At 41.2% G+C, this 16,054-nt stretch overlaps 1 protein-coding gene across 2 annotated transcripts in view; it reads left to right on the top strand.

Annotated features, from left to right (window-relative positions):
• Positions 1 to 11,153, top strand: part of UVRAG (UV radiation resistance associated) — a 162,029-nt gene extending 150,876 nt beyond the window's left edge. The window contains exons 15-16 of one of the 2 annotated variants that reach the window (XM_040340027.1): positions 5,122 to 5,198; positions 10,344 to 11,153. In XM_040340027.1, the coding sequence (XP_040195961.1) occupies positions 5,122 to 5,198; positions 10,344 to 11,038 (772 nt within the window). In that variant the 3' untranslated portion in view covers positions 11,039 to 11,153. Of the gene's footprint in view, positions 1 to 5,109; positions 5,200 to 10,343 lie in introns of both variants that reach the window. The other variant, XM_040340026.1, reaches the window with a different exon arrangement.
• The last annotated feature ends 4,901 nt before the right edge of the window (positions 11,154 to 16,054 follow it).

Below are 16,054 nucleotides of genomic sequence, written 5' to 3'. Positions count from 1 at the left end.
TTCTCAAACTTCATAAAAAAAATCCAGCGTCAAAAACTATTTCTGGCTTCATCAGTCCCGTACAGATTGAGAGGTTGTGCAGGATCTCTTTATCTCGGCCCGTTTTTGATATCTTCCCTTTCGCTTGACTTCTCCTCTGCCAAGGAAAATATATGTCTGTTCCTTCTGGTTTGCAGATATTTTCTGTTCTCTGGAGTGTCTCTGGGAACCGTTTTTCAATGAATGCTTCAAACAATATCCAGCCTTTTCACAGATTTGTTGTGTACGAAAACTCTATATGTATTTTTGCCAAGTCTTTCTCTTTTCTGCTCTTGATGTCCAGCATGGAACCATTTATCTTCGCGGGAGAAAAGTGATTCCCGACATATTAGATTATTACACAGCAATGCGAATTCTTTGGCTGAGACTTCATGACATGGGTCAAGGCATCGCTTAATCATGTCATTTTCGTCTGCTGCACACTTTGTGAAGAATACTTTTCATGACCTAAAAAGGGCGCTCATTAAGCTGTCTTGTTGAATTTAGCTCTTGCCATGCTCATTTCCTTATTTTTGCTTTTTTTTTTTTTTGCAGTAGCTATTTTCCAGATTTGCCACAGGGTTAAGGTGTATATAAATCCTAACAATGACCACCTCTTATTTGCTTTCTTTTGGTCCGTTAAATATACAATTGAAAGCAAGTTTATAAATCTGAGAAGTGCAACCGCTTTTGTTTTTCTGCAACACGGGTACATACATAGTAGAAAAAAGAAATGTTCCTAGACTCCCGTACTCCGATAGGCAAATTATTGAAACAAAATGAACAAAGGATAAAATTCAAAGCTGTATAAAATCCAAAAATTCATGCAACACTGCAATCAATGGTAGAAAGTGGACATAGGGGACAAAAAAGCTAACATGTTTCACATTATGGATAGATGCTTAGTCATAGCTTGGAGCAGTACTCTTTTCCATTACATACATAGTACATAGCTGGAGTTTAGAAAAATAATACAAAAAAAATTATTTTGCTTTTAACTGCATATATGATCTTATGGGGAGATTGTTAAAAAAAATTGGGTGACGGGGTCTTTTTAACAACTTCAATATCGGGCACCCCCTTGCTGCCCAGGTCAAATTGCAGCTTTCAGCGCTATTGCACGGTTATACAACACTGTACTTTTTTTTTTGGTGGTATTTAATTGCCTCTGGGTTTTTTTTTTTGCCAAATAAATTAAAGGCCTTTTTTTTTTTTTTTAAAGCAAGTTTATCTTTATTTCTGTTATTAAGTTATGCAACTAAATAATCCTTCTTTATAAATTGAGGCCAAACTCTATTCTGCTACATTTGGTGGAAAGAACCCAAATCTGTGTACATTATATAGTCTGTATGAAACTATTCTATATATCTGAAAATGTATCAATCCCGATGTACTGATGGCCTATCATTTTCTTGAGGCCCAAAAATGTCAGGACAGTACAAATGCCCCCCCCCCCCCCCCCCAAATGACCCATTTTTCGGAATGTAGACAGTCCAAGGTATTTAGTATGAGGCATGGCAAGGTTTTTAAGTTTGTACCTTTTTTTTGCCACTATTTTGGGAAATCTAGATAAAAAAAAAAAATACATAGTGTTACCAGTGCAGTACATCGTCGTCGTATAACTGGTGTGGCGGTAGTTGTCAACACTGGTGACAGTATGTAAAAAAAAAATATGTATTCTTTTATTCTCTTTTTTTTAATACATTTTTTTTAACACACTGCGACCAGAGCAATACAGTGTTAACATAGAAACATTGTACTACTGAGTAGGTTTTTATTTATTTTTTACATTTTATGCATGTTTAATACAGGCGATTTTCACTGTATAAGTAACCATTTTTATTGAATGAAACTGATTTATTCAGTGTGTATTTGTGATTAGCTGTGATTGGCCACAGCTAATCACATGTTATAAATGAGCTGTTATTGGCCCTGTCTGTACCATGTGATCACTGGCCAATCACAGATCACACAATGGTACACAATGAATGGCATGAAAGGAAGTAATCCGTTGTTTATAATTGTCATGTGATCTGCTGTGATTGGTCACAGTGATCACATGGTACAGGCAGCAGCCTGGTACAATGATCCGACATTGGCTGTGTTTTGTTTACACAGCCGATGACTGATCGTGCCACAGTGCTGCAGTTCCTGAAGGATGTCATATGGCGTCTACTGGAATGACGAAGGTTCCACACGGATGTCATTTGACAATAGGCTGGGTAGGAACTGGTTAAAGAGGAGTTCCAGGCTGTCCCAAAAAAAAAAATATTGTAGCTGCTGGCTTTTAATATAAGGACACTGGCCCTGCCCAGGGATCCAGCAATGTCCTCGCCAAAACCTATTTTTCAGTTGACGTCAGGTGCAGACTCCGGCATCTCTAGTAAGGGGGCGCTCCGATTTAAAGAGATGTTGTCATGGTCTCTGCAGCTTACCTTGACAACTTTCGTCTGCTCTTCCAAAAGTAAGGTGCCATCTATATCCCGCCATTATTTAAGTCAATTTCTACATTGAGTTGTAGATCATTCACGCCTATAACATTGTTGTGTTTTGTACCTGTGTGAGCTGCAGGGCCCCGTCAAGGCACTCCGGTGTACTGCAGTCCGAACTATGAACTTTAAAGTCTCCTAAATAGGAGCACAGGAGTGCTAATCAATGGATAGGGGGCAGGTGATCAACTAACCATGCCCCTACCTATAGTTGGTCTAGCAAAAGAGCACTGGAAAAACCCTATCCCCCCTTTTTTTTAACACTATCCAGGGATGGAGATGCGTTTCAGGAGTGGAATAAAGTGCCTCCACAGATCTACCACCGACAGTTAATTTTGCATTGTCATTTTTTGACTAACTGACCCGGGTTGATGTGGTTCGCCTTTAGTTGGTGGTATTTTGGTTTGGTAGGCATGTTGGTTCCACTCTTGCATTTCTTTTGTTTTTCCAGTGCTCTCTTTTGCGAGACCAACTATAGGTAGGGGCATGGTTAGGTGATCACCTGCCCCCTATCTATTGATTAGCACTCCTGGGCTCCTATTTAGGAGACTTTAAAATTCATAGTTAGGAATGCAGTACACGGAGTGCCTTGACGGGGCCTGCAGCTCACACAGGTATTTGCAAATACATGCAACTAAACTCTGTTTTTAATGTATACAGCTAGACAGATTAATTTGGTTTAGTGCTTTTTTTGGTTGGTAACTTTTGAGCCTGGCCATTATGGAAATTTTTTTTATATTCCATATTATATTTAATCGCATACTGCTAAAAACGCATCTCATTTAAGTCCCAACCCCCCCCCCCCCTTCTATCCATTTACAGGGATGGAGGCCTGTGGTAGTTCTATCATATGCCTTATCTAAAGTCCCCCTTTATTCGTTTTAGTTAAATTTATATGTGTTACCAATTGAGTTTTGTTTTGCCATAAACCAAAGATACTGGTATCAACGATACAGCACGTAGATCATCTTCCTTTTTTATCTTTTTTTCAACACACTACTCCTAAAACGTACAGATACACACATGGTATTAGACAGAAGTACCATGCATTCTTACTAATACTTAAAGGAATGCCTTCAAATAAAATACTTTGGCACTTTTATTTATGTAAAGCTGTATGGAATATGCATTTATTTAAAATTCTTGGTGATTATTCTTGCAGAGTAATTGGTTTCAGGTCTCTCTTAATTGCTGTTTTTGGAGTTAACATTGCAGACTTTCATATATCTTTCATTGGTCGCTGACTCATAGCACAGGGCGTTCATGAATGTCTTATGTATAACTTCTTAATCTGTCTTTCTAACACTCCTAATAAATGCTTCGGAACATTTTATCAGTTCCATATGAATGCCATCAGCCTGGAAATGCCTTGGTAAGATTGTAGTCCTAAACTGGAGGGAATAACTCAATTGTGGCTATAACTGTTTTGTATTAAAGTGTACCTGTTCTCTCATACACGGTTTAAGGCAAGCAATTTGGAGGCTGAGCCAAGTCGTGTAATGGCTATAGGATATCGGGGCTTATAGGTCTAATCTGACGGTTTAAACGATTTTTTTAAATGTCTGCAGTTGACATGTTGGCATTTAGAACAGCAAACTCCTGGCGTCAAATCTAATGTCAGGAATACAATAGAAGTTCCGAGAACAGTGGATTTCACTGTTAAGAGCAACAATGAGTCAGTTTCATTCAGTAAACATAAAGTGTGTATGGATGTGATTAGCTGTGATTGGCTACAGCTAATGAAATTTTACAGATGGGCTTTGATTGGCCCTGTCTGTACCATGTGATCTGTGGCTAATCCGACATCAACACAATGAATGGCATTGAAAGGAAGCCATCCATTGTTTACAATTATCATATGATCTGCTGTGATTAGGTCCCAGCGATAACATGGTATTGGCTACAGCTTAGTACAATGATCTGCCATTGTCTGTGTTTGGTCCACACAGCCGGTGCTAGATCGTGCGACAGCGCAGTTTGTTCCTAGAGACGTCATATGACGTCAATTGGAATGACAAAGGTTCCACCCGGCCGTCATTTGACAATAGGCCGGATATTACCTGGTTAAACAAAAGTTCAGGCTCCCCCCAACAAATTAAGTTCGGCTACAAATACTGTGAAGTGCAAACTTGATAGTTGCTGGTTCAAAGAACATTGGCTCATGTCCGGGGGATTTAAAAGCGCCTCGCTAACGGCCAAATTGCACTGCTGAAACTAGTCACCCCCTTTACCGCTAACATTCCCCCCCCCCTGCCCCAGTGTAAAGGGGTCTTAAGTATCTGTTCACACTAGTGTGACTCCTCATTGTGACTTTGACACAGTCACAACCAGTTTATTTCAATGACACCCATTCAAGTCTATGCGACTTAAATTTGCAGCTGGCTTTAAAAAGGTTCCTGCCCTATTTGATTTAAGTGCCAGAGAGTGTAAAGTCGCACTTGAAATCGTGCAACTTTTTGAAGTTGCTCTAGTTGTGAACTGGGATTTTCTGTTTGATAAAGATCGAGATTATGTTCTACCTCCTCAACATTTATAAGAAGCAAAGATTTCATGGGCCTAGATGTATGTTTTTTATATTTATATAATTCTCTTTTTTGCAGTGTTAAGATATCAGCATTCACTTGGACCCCGGACTGCGTCTGACTCTTCCAAACCTCAAATCTTTCTTAGAGCATGGCTTATTGGTCAGATGGATGAGTATTGGGTGATCAGCTGTTTTTTTTTTAACCACTTAACCCCCCGGACCTTATTGCTGCCCAAAGACCAGAGCACTTTTTGCGATTCAGCACTGCGCCGCTTTAACTGACAATTGCGCGGTCGTGCGACGTGGCTCCCAAACAAATGGCGTCTTTTTTTCCCACAAATAGAGCTTTCTTTTGGTGGTATTTTGATCACCTCTGCGGTTTTTATTTTTTGCGCTATAAACAAAATAGAGACAATTTTGAAAAAAATGAATATTTTTTACTTTTTGCTGTAATAAATATCCCCAAAAAATATATAAAAAACATTTTTTTTCATCAGTTTAGCCGTTACGTATTCTTCTACATATTTTCGCAAAAAAAAATCGCAATAAGCGTTTATTGATTGGTTTGCGCAAAAGTTATAGCGTTTACAAAATGGGGGGTATTTTTATGGCATTTTTATTAATATATTTTTTTTACTAGTAATGGCGGCGATCAGCGATATTTTTTTTTTCGGTACTGCGACATTATGGCGGACACTTTTGACACATTTTTGGGACCATTGGCATTTTTATAGCGATCAGTGCTATAAAAATGCATTGGATTACTATAAAAATGCCACTGGCAGTGAAGGGGTTAAGTATGTCCCTGGGTGTGTTCTTACTGTGGGGGGGGGGGGGTGGCCTCACTAGGGGAAACACTGATCCTCTGTTCATACATTGTATGAACAGAAGATCAGCATTTCTCTCCCTGACAGGACCGGGAGATGTGTGTTTACACACACAGCTCCCTGCTCTGTAACGAGCAATGGCGGGTGCCCGGCGGCGATCGAGCCCGCCGGGCACACGCACGGGAGTCGGGGGCAAGCGCGACGCGCACGCGCCCCTAGTGGCCGCTCAAAGAGCCGCCGTATAGCTACGGGCTCTCGCCCAGGAGAGCCGACCTGCTGCCGTAGAATGACGGTGGCTGGTCGGCAAGTAGTCTCTCTCTCTCTCTCTCTCTCTCTCTCTCTCTCTCTCTCTAATATAATATATTATATATATTATCCACATCTTCAGGTTTCTGTAGCGGAGTGCATGTGTAGTGAGATTTGGCACGCATCCCCAGACACATTGTTTTGTGATGGTGTAAACGTTTTTTATTGTCTTGACATAATTCTAATATTGGTACTGGTCATTGAAAAGCTTTGCCGACGGGTAAGGCAAGCAGACTCTACAGACATCAATGTGGGACAAGTCCATATGCCATCTTTTTGTCAACACTGAGGCGTGTTGTCAGGCTGACTACACTGTCACTCTTCAGCAAGCACTTAATCGTCTTATTTTTTATGTTAAATGCTGCCAAACTAAAGGCGTGAAGTGACTGTCATTCTCATTGCAGAATTTACATGGTTCGGCATAGTAGGCAACACTTAAGAGTTTTCTGATGGCTGCAAGCCAACTTAAACATGGCCATTAATAGTTTGTGCTGCAATGATGTCATGGCTTTGCCAAAAAAGGAAAGATTGAGATAATGCAAAACGAAGCACAGGTTTTGGCAGGAATGTGCTCTCATGCCACATTGTTTAGTTGTAGGTTTGGCAATCCTCCAGGCAATCAAGATTGATTGTACTTGACCAGCTGCAATGTAGTCCACTGCGTAGAACGTTTGTTGAATGCTAGATGTAGTTGGGGCAGCTCATCTGCGCCCAGTTTTCCCTGAGCTTTCATGTCTCAGCTCCAGAACAAGCATGCAATAGTTGAAGTCTGGACTCATAATTTGTGAAAATGGCCATACGCATGGCTATTTTTAGTCTATTTAAACTATTTTCCATTCACAGAAAATCGATCCAATTCATCAGAGGCTAAGCAGTCTACTACCCTTGAGTTTGGTTGACTATCAGAAATCAGTCTGTTTTTGACATCGAAATTGGTCAATAAATTTACAGCTTTGTTGCAGTTTATTGAACAATTAGATCAAAAAGAGGGGGGAAGGGGGTCGACATACAACATTTTATTTGTAGGCAACTGCACTTTTCTGCTAGGCTCAGTCTAAGCAATTTCAATACGATCTCCTTGTAGTTGATTTAAACCACCATTATATCTCATTATATCTCATTGATTGCGTGTCATTCTGTAAAAAAATATTTTTTAATTTGGCAAATTAAAAAAAATTGTATGTACAGTGCCCTGTGAAAGTATTCGGCCCCCTTGAACTTTGCAACCTTTTGCCACATTTCAGGCTTCAAACTTAAAGATGTAAAACAATTTTTTTTTTTTTTTTTGAAGAATCAACAAGTGGGACACAATCATGAAGTGGAACGAAATTTATTGGATATTTCAAACTTTTTTAACAAATAAAAAACTGAAAAATTGGGCGTGCAAAATTATTCAGCCCCTTAAGTTAATACTTTGTAGCGCCACCTTTTGCTGCGATTACAGCTGTAAGTCGCTTGGGGTATGTCTCTATCAGTTTTGCACATCGAGAGACTGAAATTTTTGCCCATTCCTCCTTGCAAAACAGCTCGAGCTCAGTGAGTTGGATGGAGAGCGTTTGTGAACAGCAGTTTTCAGTTCTTTCCACAGATTCTCGATTGGATTCAGGTCTGGACTTTGACTTGGCCATTCTAACACCTGGATATGTTTATTTGTGAACCATTCCATTGTAGATTTTGCTTTATGTTTTGGATCATTGTCTTGTTGGAAGACAAATCTCCGTCCCAGTCTCAGGTCTTTTGCAGACTCCATCAGGTTTTCTTCCAGAATGGTCCTGTATTTGGCTCCATCCATCTTCCCATCAATTTTAACCATCTTCCCTGTCCCTGCTAAGAAAAGCAGGCCCAAACCATGATGCTGCCACCACCATGTTTGACAGTGGGGATGGTGTGTTCAGGGTGATGAGCTGTGTTGCTTTTACGCCAAACATAACGTTTGCATTGTTGCCAAAAAGTTTGATTTTGGTTTCATCTGACCAGAGCACCTTCTTCCACATGTTTGGTGTGTCTCCCAGGTGGCTTGTGGCAAACTTTAAACAACACTTTTTATGGATATTTTAAGAAATGGCTTTCTTCTTGCCACTCTTCCATAAAGGCCAGATTTGTGCAGTATACGACTGATTGTTGTCCTATGGACAGAGTCTCCCACCTCAGCTGTAGATCTCTGCAGTTCATCCAGAGTGATCATGGGCCTCTTGGCTGCATCTCTGATCAGTCTTCTCCTTGTATGAGCTGAAAGTTTAGAGGGACGGCCAGGTCTTCGTAGATTTGCAGTGGTCTGATACTCCTATTTCAATATTATCGCTTGCACAGTGCTCCTTGGGATGTTTAAAGCTTGGGAAATCTTTTTGTATCCAAATCCGGCTTTAAACTTCTCCACAACAGTATCTCGGACCTGCCTGGTGTTTCCTTGTGATTCTATTTATCATCATTAGTCATTTAGGTCAACATTGGATCATTCAGAGATCCTCACTGAACTTCTGGAGAGAGTTTGCTGCACTGAAAGTAAAGGGGCTGAATAATTTTGCACGCCCAATTTTTCAGTTTTTTATTTGTTAAAAAAGTTTGAAATATCCAATAAATTTCGTTCCACTTCATGATTGTGTCCCACTTGTTGTTTCTTCAAAAAAAATTACAGTTTTATATCTTTATGTTTGAAGCCTGAAATGTGGCAAAAGGTTGCAAAGTTCAAGGGGGCCGAATACTTTCGCAAGGCACTGTAATTTCTGAACGTATTTGTTTTCTTTGTATGTATGGATTGCATGGGTTGTTACCGAAATGTGAACATTTCAAGTCAACAGCATCTTTAAAAATATATTGCATACATACATGGCTGTGTACAAACGGAACACGGAAACTCCAAAGTGCAACAAAAAAAAGTGATCGTTAAACACAAAGTTGCACTGGGTTTGTCAAATAATATTCCTTAAGAGACTGGGTCTCTAACCTGATTGATGGTGCTGCAAGGCTCCAGAGAGGGGCAGAGCAATCTGGCCACCTAGTTGGTCCTGAAGATCCCTCTCCCCTCTCCCCACGGTCCACCAAAGCCAACCATCAAGTACTGGGTTGGGTGCTCTCTGGGGGGGAAAAGTCACCCTAGGCGGGAAGAAGGAACATCAGGGTACACTCTCTAAACCTATACCTTTTGTGCAGTGGACTGAAAGGGAACACAAAGTGAATGATCCCAAAACCGTGGAGAGCAAATAATTTAAGTTGAAGACGGCCAATGCTCTCTTGGCCCTACTTCTCCTGTGGTACACAGCAGTGCATTAGTGGTATTTGATCGCTCAGTTCTTGGTCTTAGAGGTGGCCATTGACTGATGCGATGATCAGATAGTTGAATATGAGTGTTTGTTCTCTTTTAAAGCAGAGTTCCACCCAAAAGTGGAACTTCCACTTTAAGCACTCCTAGCCCCATTTACATGCCACATTTGGGTCTGCTTACGGGCTGCTTAGGAGACTCCTCCTCTGCCCCATGGCGGCCCCTCCCTCTCTGCAATCTTCTGGGACATGTGACCAGTCGCATGCCTGTCCATGGGAGAGCGCAGCACGACTTGCACGCGCGCAGTGCATGCCCGGCCATGAAGCCACAAGCTGTCACAGCCGGGTACCCACAGTTTCAATGGAGGCCCGGAGAAGAGGAGAGGAGCGGTGCTGTGTCCGTTTATTAAAAGTCAGCAGCAGCTACACTTTTTTTGTAGCTGGTGACTAAACAAAAAAAAGCCTGGAATTTCCGCTTTAAGTGACAATGTGCCGGGCAATGGCTAGGCCTTACAGCCTAGTATAAAAGTTTGCTCGAGTCTCTGCCACAAAGCTTTAGCCCAAGAGGTGTTGTATACAGAAAAAAAGCAAGCAGTGTTACAGATTGCCACGTTTGGTCAGCTATAACCACAAATTCATCTGAGAACTGTGATAAGCTGCATTGTTGTTGTGAGCTTTGTGAAAGAGGCATGTTGGATCACTGGAGGTTCATGCTGTACTGTTGACCCGTGTTTTGGATCTCTAGCATGGTTATTTAAAAAATAAATAAAAAAATCACTCGCACATTATTTACTGTTTATGTAGCCTGACTGCATCCTGGTGTGGTTTAATATATATTGGAGCACATCAATAAAATGAATTCCTTGTGTGTTGTGGTATCGGAACCTTTTTATTAAATTATTTGTCCTTTCTTCTCTTTCAGTGATCGTCATCATATTTCAACTGCAATCCCCGTACCAAAGAGGCCGGTCAGCTCCACCTTTGGAAGCCACGATGTTGGCTTTTCAAGCCGAACCCCGACACCAGAAAAAGGACAGCGGAAACGAGCAAGCTCTGAGAATGAAAAAACTCAGTACAGAACACCTCCTCCAAGTTACAAGGCTGCGGTGGCTGAGCCCATTGCGATTTTGGTTCCGGCAGAGAAAGGACATTTCGCCTCTTCCTCCCTGGATACGAGCATTGATCTGTCTAAAGGAAGCAGTCGCCAAGATTTTTGTGAAAGCCTCAACGGAGACAGTAGAGCAACAACTGAGAGCCACGATCGCAGTCACGACGAGCAGTTCTCTGACTCTTCTTGCGCCATCAATGGGACTTTGTTACAGAATGAAAGTATGGAGTTTGTGTGTGAAGTCCTACCCTGTAACATCAATCCATCACAGAGTGCTGATTTCCACTGTGCAGTGGAACAGGCTGAGGAGATTCTTGGAACTGAAGCGGCGGATTTCACCTCGGCAGATCAACTGGAGGAATTTGATAGCATTCCCGTAGACCACGCTGTGGCTGTAGAGTGTGATGAGCAAGTGTTGGGAGAGTTTGAAGAATTCTCCCGTAGAATTTACGCACTGAATGAAAGCATGTCTAGTTTCCGTAGACCAAGAAAAAGTTCTGACAAATAGCAAACCCAACTTTGGTGGCTCGTTCTTCCAACAGAAGGTTGATATTTTGCACATCCATATCAATTAAATATAAGACCGCAAACCACTTCTACTCATAAGGAAGTTCTTCAGTTAATATCTGTTTAGGTTTCACTGTTGCAGTTTTGTTTCTTCATATTTGTTGTAATATGTGTGTTGTTTTTTCTTTTTTTTAATGGTGTCATGTGAACCTGAGTTCAGTCTAAACATTCTCACCTCTTGCAATACATTTGCAGCAGGTGCCTAGAGGGGCCTGCATGGAATTTCACATACCTCTCTTAAAGGATTTATCAAGACATTACCCAAATGTACCCCTCAAATCTCCTTCTTTTCTTCTTTTATTGTTGAGAGAAACAGATTTTTACTTCCTGTGATGTCACAGAGCTTGTAAAATTCACTGGCAATTTCTGGGAGCTCAGTTGTTGACACAGGAATGCCCCCATAACCTACATTTCCCAAGAACTCTCTCTATACACAATGTGCAGGCAGGCAGCATTGTTTTTCTAGAAAAGAAAGCCATCTCTGCAGGTAGAGAGTGGAACAGAGAGAAGTTGGGGATAGGCAGAGCTCTGTATTCCAGCAGGAAGGCCTGACAACTCTTCTTAGGATGTCGGAACAAAATAGGCACGATGTTGTCAGTCCATACAGGAAGTTGGAAGCACACTGGATTTTTGGCAGGATCAATGCATTTCCTTGCAATTGTAGGCTATTTAAATGGAAAACACAGAGAAGATTTTTTTTTCATCAGACATAAAATAGAGCTGCACGATTAATCGCGGAGAGAATCGCAATCTCGATTCTCCCCGCGGGGTGACCCGCGATTCTTCTGTGTCACCGCCGGTTCCACGTAACCAGCGTGGAAGGCTAATGGCGCCGATATCGGAACTGACGTCAGCAGCCTGCGCCTCTGGATGGATGCCTGGGCTTCTCTGTTTTGTACAACTGTAGTGTGTATCCATGCGCCACCCAGCGGTTGCCGGCGGTACTGCTTCTGATGTATTAATCTTTCTCACAGTTCTGTACAACTGTGTGTATCCATGCGCCACCCAATGGTTGCTGGCGGTACTGCTTCTGATGTATAAAAAGAGACCAGTGATATGTCTATAATGTTAAAGACCATATAACTCCTATGAAAAAAGCAGAATCAAAGTTTGATTCTGCTCTTTTCATAGAAGTTATATGGTCTTTAACATTATAGCCATATCACTGGTCGTTTTTTATATATTCATATTTTCAGATAAATCACAGGTTTATTTTATTATTTGGGGGGGGGGTTTCTGGCATTCAGTTTTTGAGAATCGTGATCTTTAGTCTAAGCAAAAGAATCGTGATTCTCATTTTAACCAGAATCGTTCAGCTCTAACATAAAATGTATATCTCCTTTTAAAGCGACAAAAGCCAGGGTGCTCCCAATACAAGTTTAACCTAGCCACAGTGGTCAAGGATTCACCCACACCTCACATTACTACATAAGTACGATGGTAGGTCTTTCTGACCATTTGGGAGGCTCCGATTGGTACAAGCACGAACTTATGGGTACTGATTCACCAGAGTACAAATAGCCTGTTCGCTTTGCAAGGGAATTTACTCTTAGCTTGGTGAATATGGTAAAAATTCACTTTGCAAGGTAATACCCCATTATGTACAAGAAAAATGAAACAAATTTGTATTTTTTTTGCTTGCACATGATTGGATGGTGGCTGATTTTCCAAAGGACAATAGCCTGTTCATTTTGCAAGTGAAAATTCACTTTACAAGGTATACCCAATTGTGTGCAAGGAAAATAAAACAAAACTGTTTTTGCTTGCACGTGTATCAAGGAAGTTAACAGAGCTTCACTTCATTCACTAGGCTAAGGGAAAATTCCCTTGCAAAGTAAATGGCATATTTGCCTTTAGTTACAGCAATGTCATGGTCACACAGGCCAGTTGAAATTTGGGTAACCACTAACAATAGCCATGTTTTGAACGTCTGGTATGGTTTAAGGTATGTGACTATCCATGCATCACCACCCGGTGTCTACTGTACAAGTATGGTGACTGATTTATGTTTTTATGGGAATGCAGGTCAACTATAAAATGATTCCTCACGCCTGCTCTAATTATAGGGTGCTGTAATTCCAATTTCACATGCTACACTACTCTTCATACAGGATCTCGGATACATTGGTTCTCTTTAATGGTCATTATACAACCTGGAGTAATTGCCGGTTACCTGTATTAAAAAAAAAAAAACAGACTCTTTTCACTTTCCAGCTGTCATTTTTGCACTTGCATCAGGTAGCAATTTTGGAGAAAAGTTCCAAGGTCAACGGAGAGCTCAACATAACTTCAACCTCAGATATCATTGATTGGAATTAACCTCACAGACTGGAGCTGTGCTGGACTGAAGTAGGCCAAGCAGCTGACTTAGTCTCCACCCTGCTTTTTCTGATAATGCAAACAACCGATTGACCAGGGTGCAAGCTAGGTAGCCAGACCAAATTTTACTTCTTGTTTTACATTTTATGAGAAATAGACATTTGACAAATACCAACAGCTGAAAGGTGCATTTTGTGCATGAAAGATCTATAGAAATATTCTCCTTTCCTCTGATGCCAAATAGCCCTAACTTTGTTGAATCTCACAGCTAGTGCATATTTATGAACAAGCAATAGGTTGGATGAATAACACCTGAAGCAAAGACAAAACATATTTTTTTTATTATTGCAGTTAAGATTAGATGGTTCACTGGTTTCCATTGTGTGTTCGCTTGAGTAAAATGCCCAAAACCTGCTTTAGTTACTGTGGGCAAAACTTCCTATTTTGGTAACTCATTTCACGTTGGCTGTTAATGTGACGTCTCTTACATAAAACCAGGAGACACACTTCTCCTTGGAAAGACAGATTCGTTGAGCTAAGTGGGAAAATAGTAAGCAATAGCTGTTGGTCCGCCTTAAAGGAGAAGTCCAGCACAAAAGTGCAATTTGTTTCGTGACCCGTTTTCAGCGGAGAGCGGTCTGAAGTCCACTCTCCGCTGACGTCGCTGCCATCAGTCAGGTCGGTGCGTCATCCCGACTTCCAAGTCTGGTTCCGCTAGCTGCCCTGATTGATGGCAGTCTTGGCGAGCCGCTGAGACGGCCGCTTCCCACCCCTCCACTGCTCAGTGCTCCAATGAGCGCTAAGAAGTAGAGCAGAAGCGATGCTGATTGGCAGTCAGCATTGCTCTGCTATGGGAGGAGTGAGAACCAAGCCATCGGCAGTGTTAAGTGGCTCGGTTCTCAGTGCAGAGACGCCGGGGGGACAGATGCAGCATCAGTCTGATGCTGCATCCACCGAGGCAAGTATGAATATCCAAAAAAACAGACTTCTCTTTTAACTTAAAGGATCTCTAAAGGAATTTTTTTTTTTAGCTAAATAGCTTCCTTTACCTTACTGGTTTCATGTCCTCATTGCTCATTTTTGCTTTGATGTTGCTGTAAAACTGCTCTGATCTCCACACTTCCTGGTTGTCTGTTTCCTTCTAACCATCATACTGGGAGCTTTTCACGATGGTCTAAGCTGTCATTACTGTGTGTCTAAAACTTAACAGAACCAATCGGATTCATTTTAAAAACAAAACACTGCCCTGGATTTGTTTGTTCTGTGTGTCTTTCTAGTTCACAGGAACATGAAACCAGTTTAAAAGTGAAACTAAACTGCAGGCACATTATATGATTGATTTTTATCTATTTGTAATCATTTTTAAAATGAATCAGTTAACTTTTATGTCTCTATACCCTGTAAATGGTAATTTCAGCAAAAAAAAAAAAGTCCTTTAGTGACCCTTTAATCTAGCTCTGTGAGGTGTCTCCTTCCTGTGCCCCTTCTAACCTCCATTTCATAAGGATGCAATGCTCAGAGGACCACCTCAAGGAAATCCATATGGGCTCAGGTCATGCCTGTACATCCAATCAACATTTGGGCAGAACATTTATAGCAATAGTAATCAACTTTGACTGGTCATCAGTCCGTATGTAATCAATCACATGGCTGACCATGTCCACATTACTAAAGTGAAGAGACCAAACTTTTTTTTGCAAGTTTTGGATGAAGTAGGGAAGGATTAGAAACAAAAATTTAGTTTTTATTGGTTTCTGGTCCCTGCTGGGTAGATTCAACCTCTGTATTTGTGCTGAGGACATGTCAGAGCCAGCGTGGTGGAAAATTAAAAAAAAGCTACAGTTGTCATCCAGAACAAAATAAGAGGATAAATCTTCCACGGACACTTGTTCACTTCATATTGTATCTCTGAAGCCTCGTACACACGGGCCAGAATCTCGTCGTGAAAGGCAAGAACGCGGTGACGTCATCGTGTACGACGAGCATGCGCTCGTCACATTCGTTGGCGTCGCCGCCATCTTCCTGCACCCTACCTATGCCTAGGAAGCTACCGCACATGCGTTAAAATCATTTCGAGCATGCGTGGGTTTCCACGGCAACAGGTAAGTATACACACTCTCGGGTTTCTCGGCAGGAAAACACTATCGAGAAAATAGAGAACAGGTTCTCTATTTTTCTCGTCGAGATTTTAAGCAGTTTTCTTGACGAGAAACCTGAAAGCCTCGTACACACGCTCGGTATACTTGGCAAGAAAGCTCTGCCAGCAGTTTTCTTGCTGGTTCTTGCCAAGTAAACCGAACGTGTGTACGAGGCTTCAGACAGGATGTTTAGGGAAATCTCCCCAACAGGAACCAGACGACAACAAATAAACTGGGGTTTTAACCATTTTTTTTACTCCCATACAAAACCTAAGAATAACAATTTGGCTTACATGTTCACTTTTTAAATATTTTTTAAATTGGAATCCATTTTTTTTCTATGGAGAAAAATGTGATAAGACATGTAAGATAATAAATGTTGCGAACAGTATTCATTATCTTTGTTCGATGTCAAAGAACAGATGTATGTGCAGGCTTGATCCCAACTGCTTGAAGAGAACAGCAAAAGCAAAAGAATGTTTACATCACTTCTGTTTTCA

The sequence above is a fragment of the Rana temporaria genome, chromosome 2 (genome assembly GCF_905171775.1).
Source record: "Rana temporaria chromosome 2, aRanTem1.1, whole genome shotgun sequence".
Classification (NCBI taxonomy): Eukaryota; Metazoa; Chordata; class Amphibia; order Anura; family Ranidae; genus Rana; species Rana temporaria.
The sequence above is the reverse complement of the archived record's forward strand: the minus strand, read 5'-3'. Positions and strand labels throughout refer to the sequence as shown.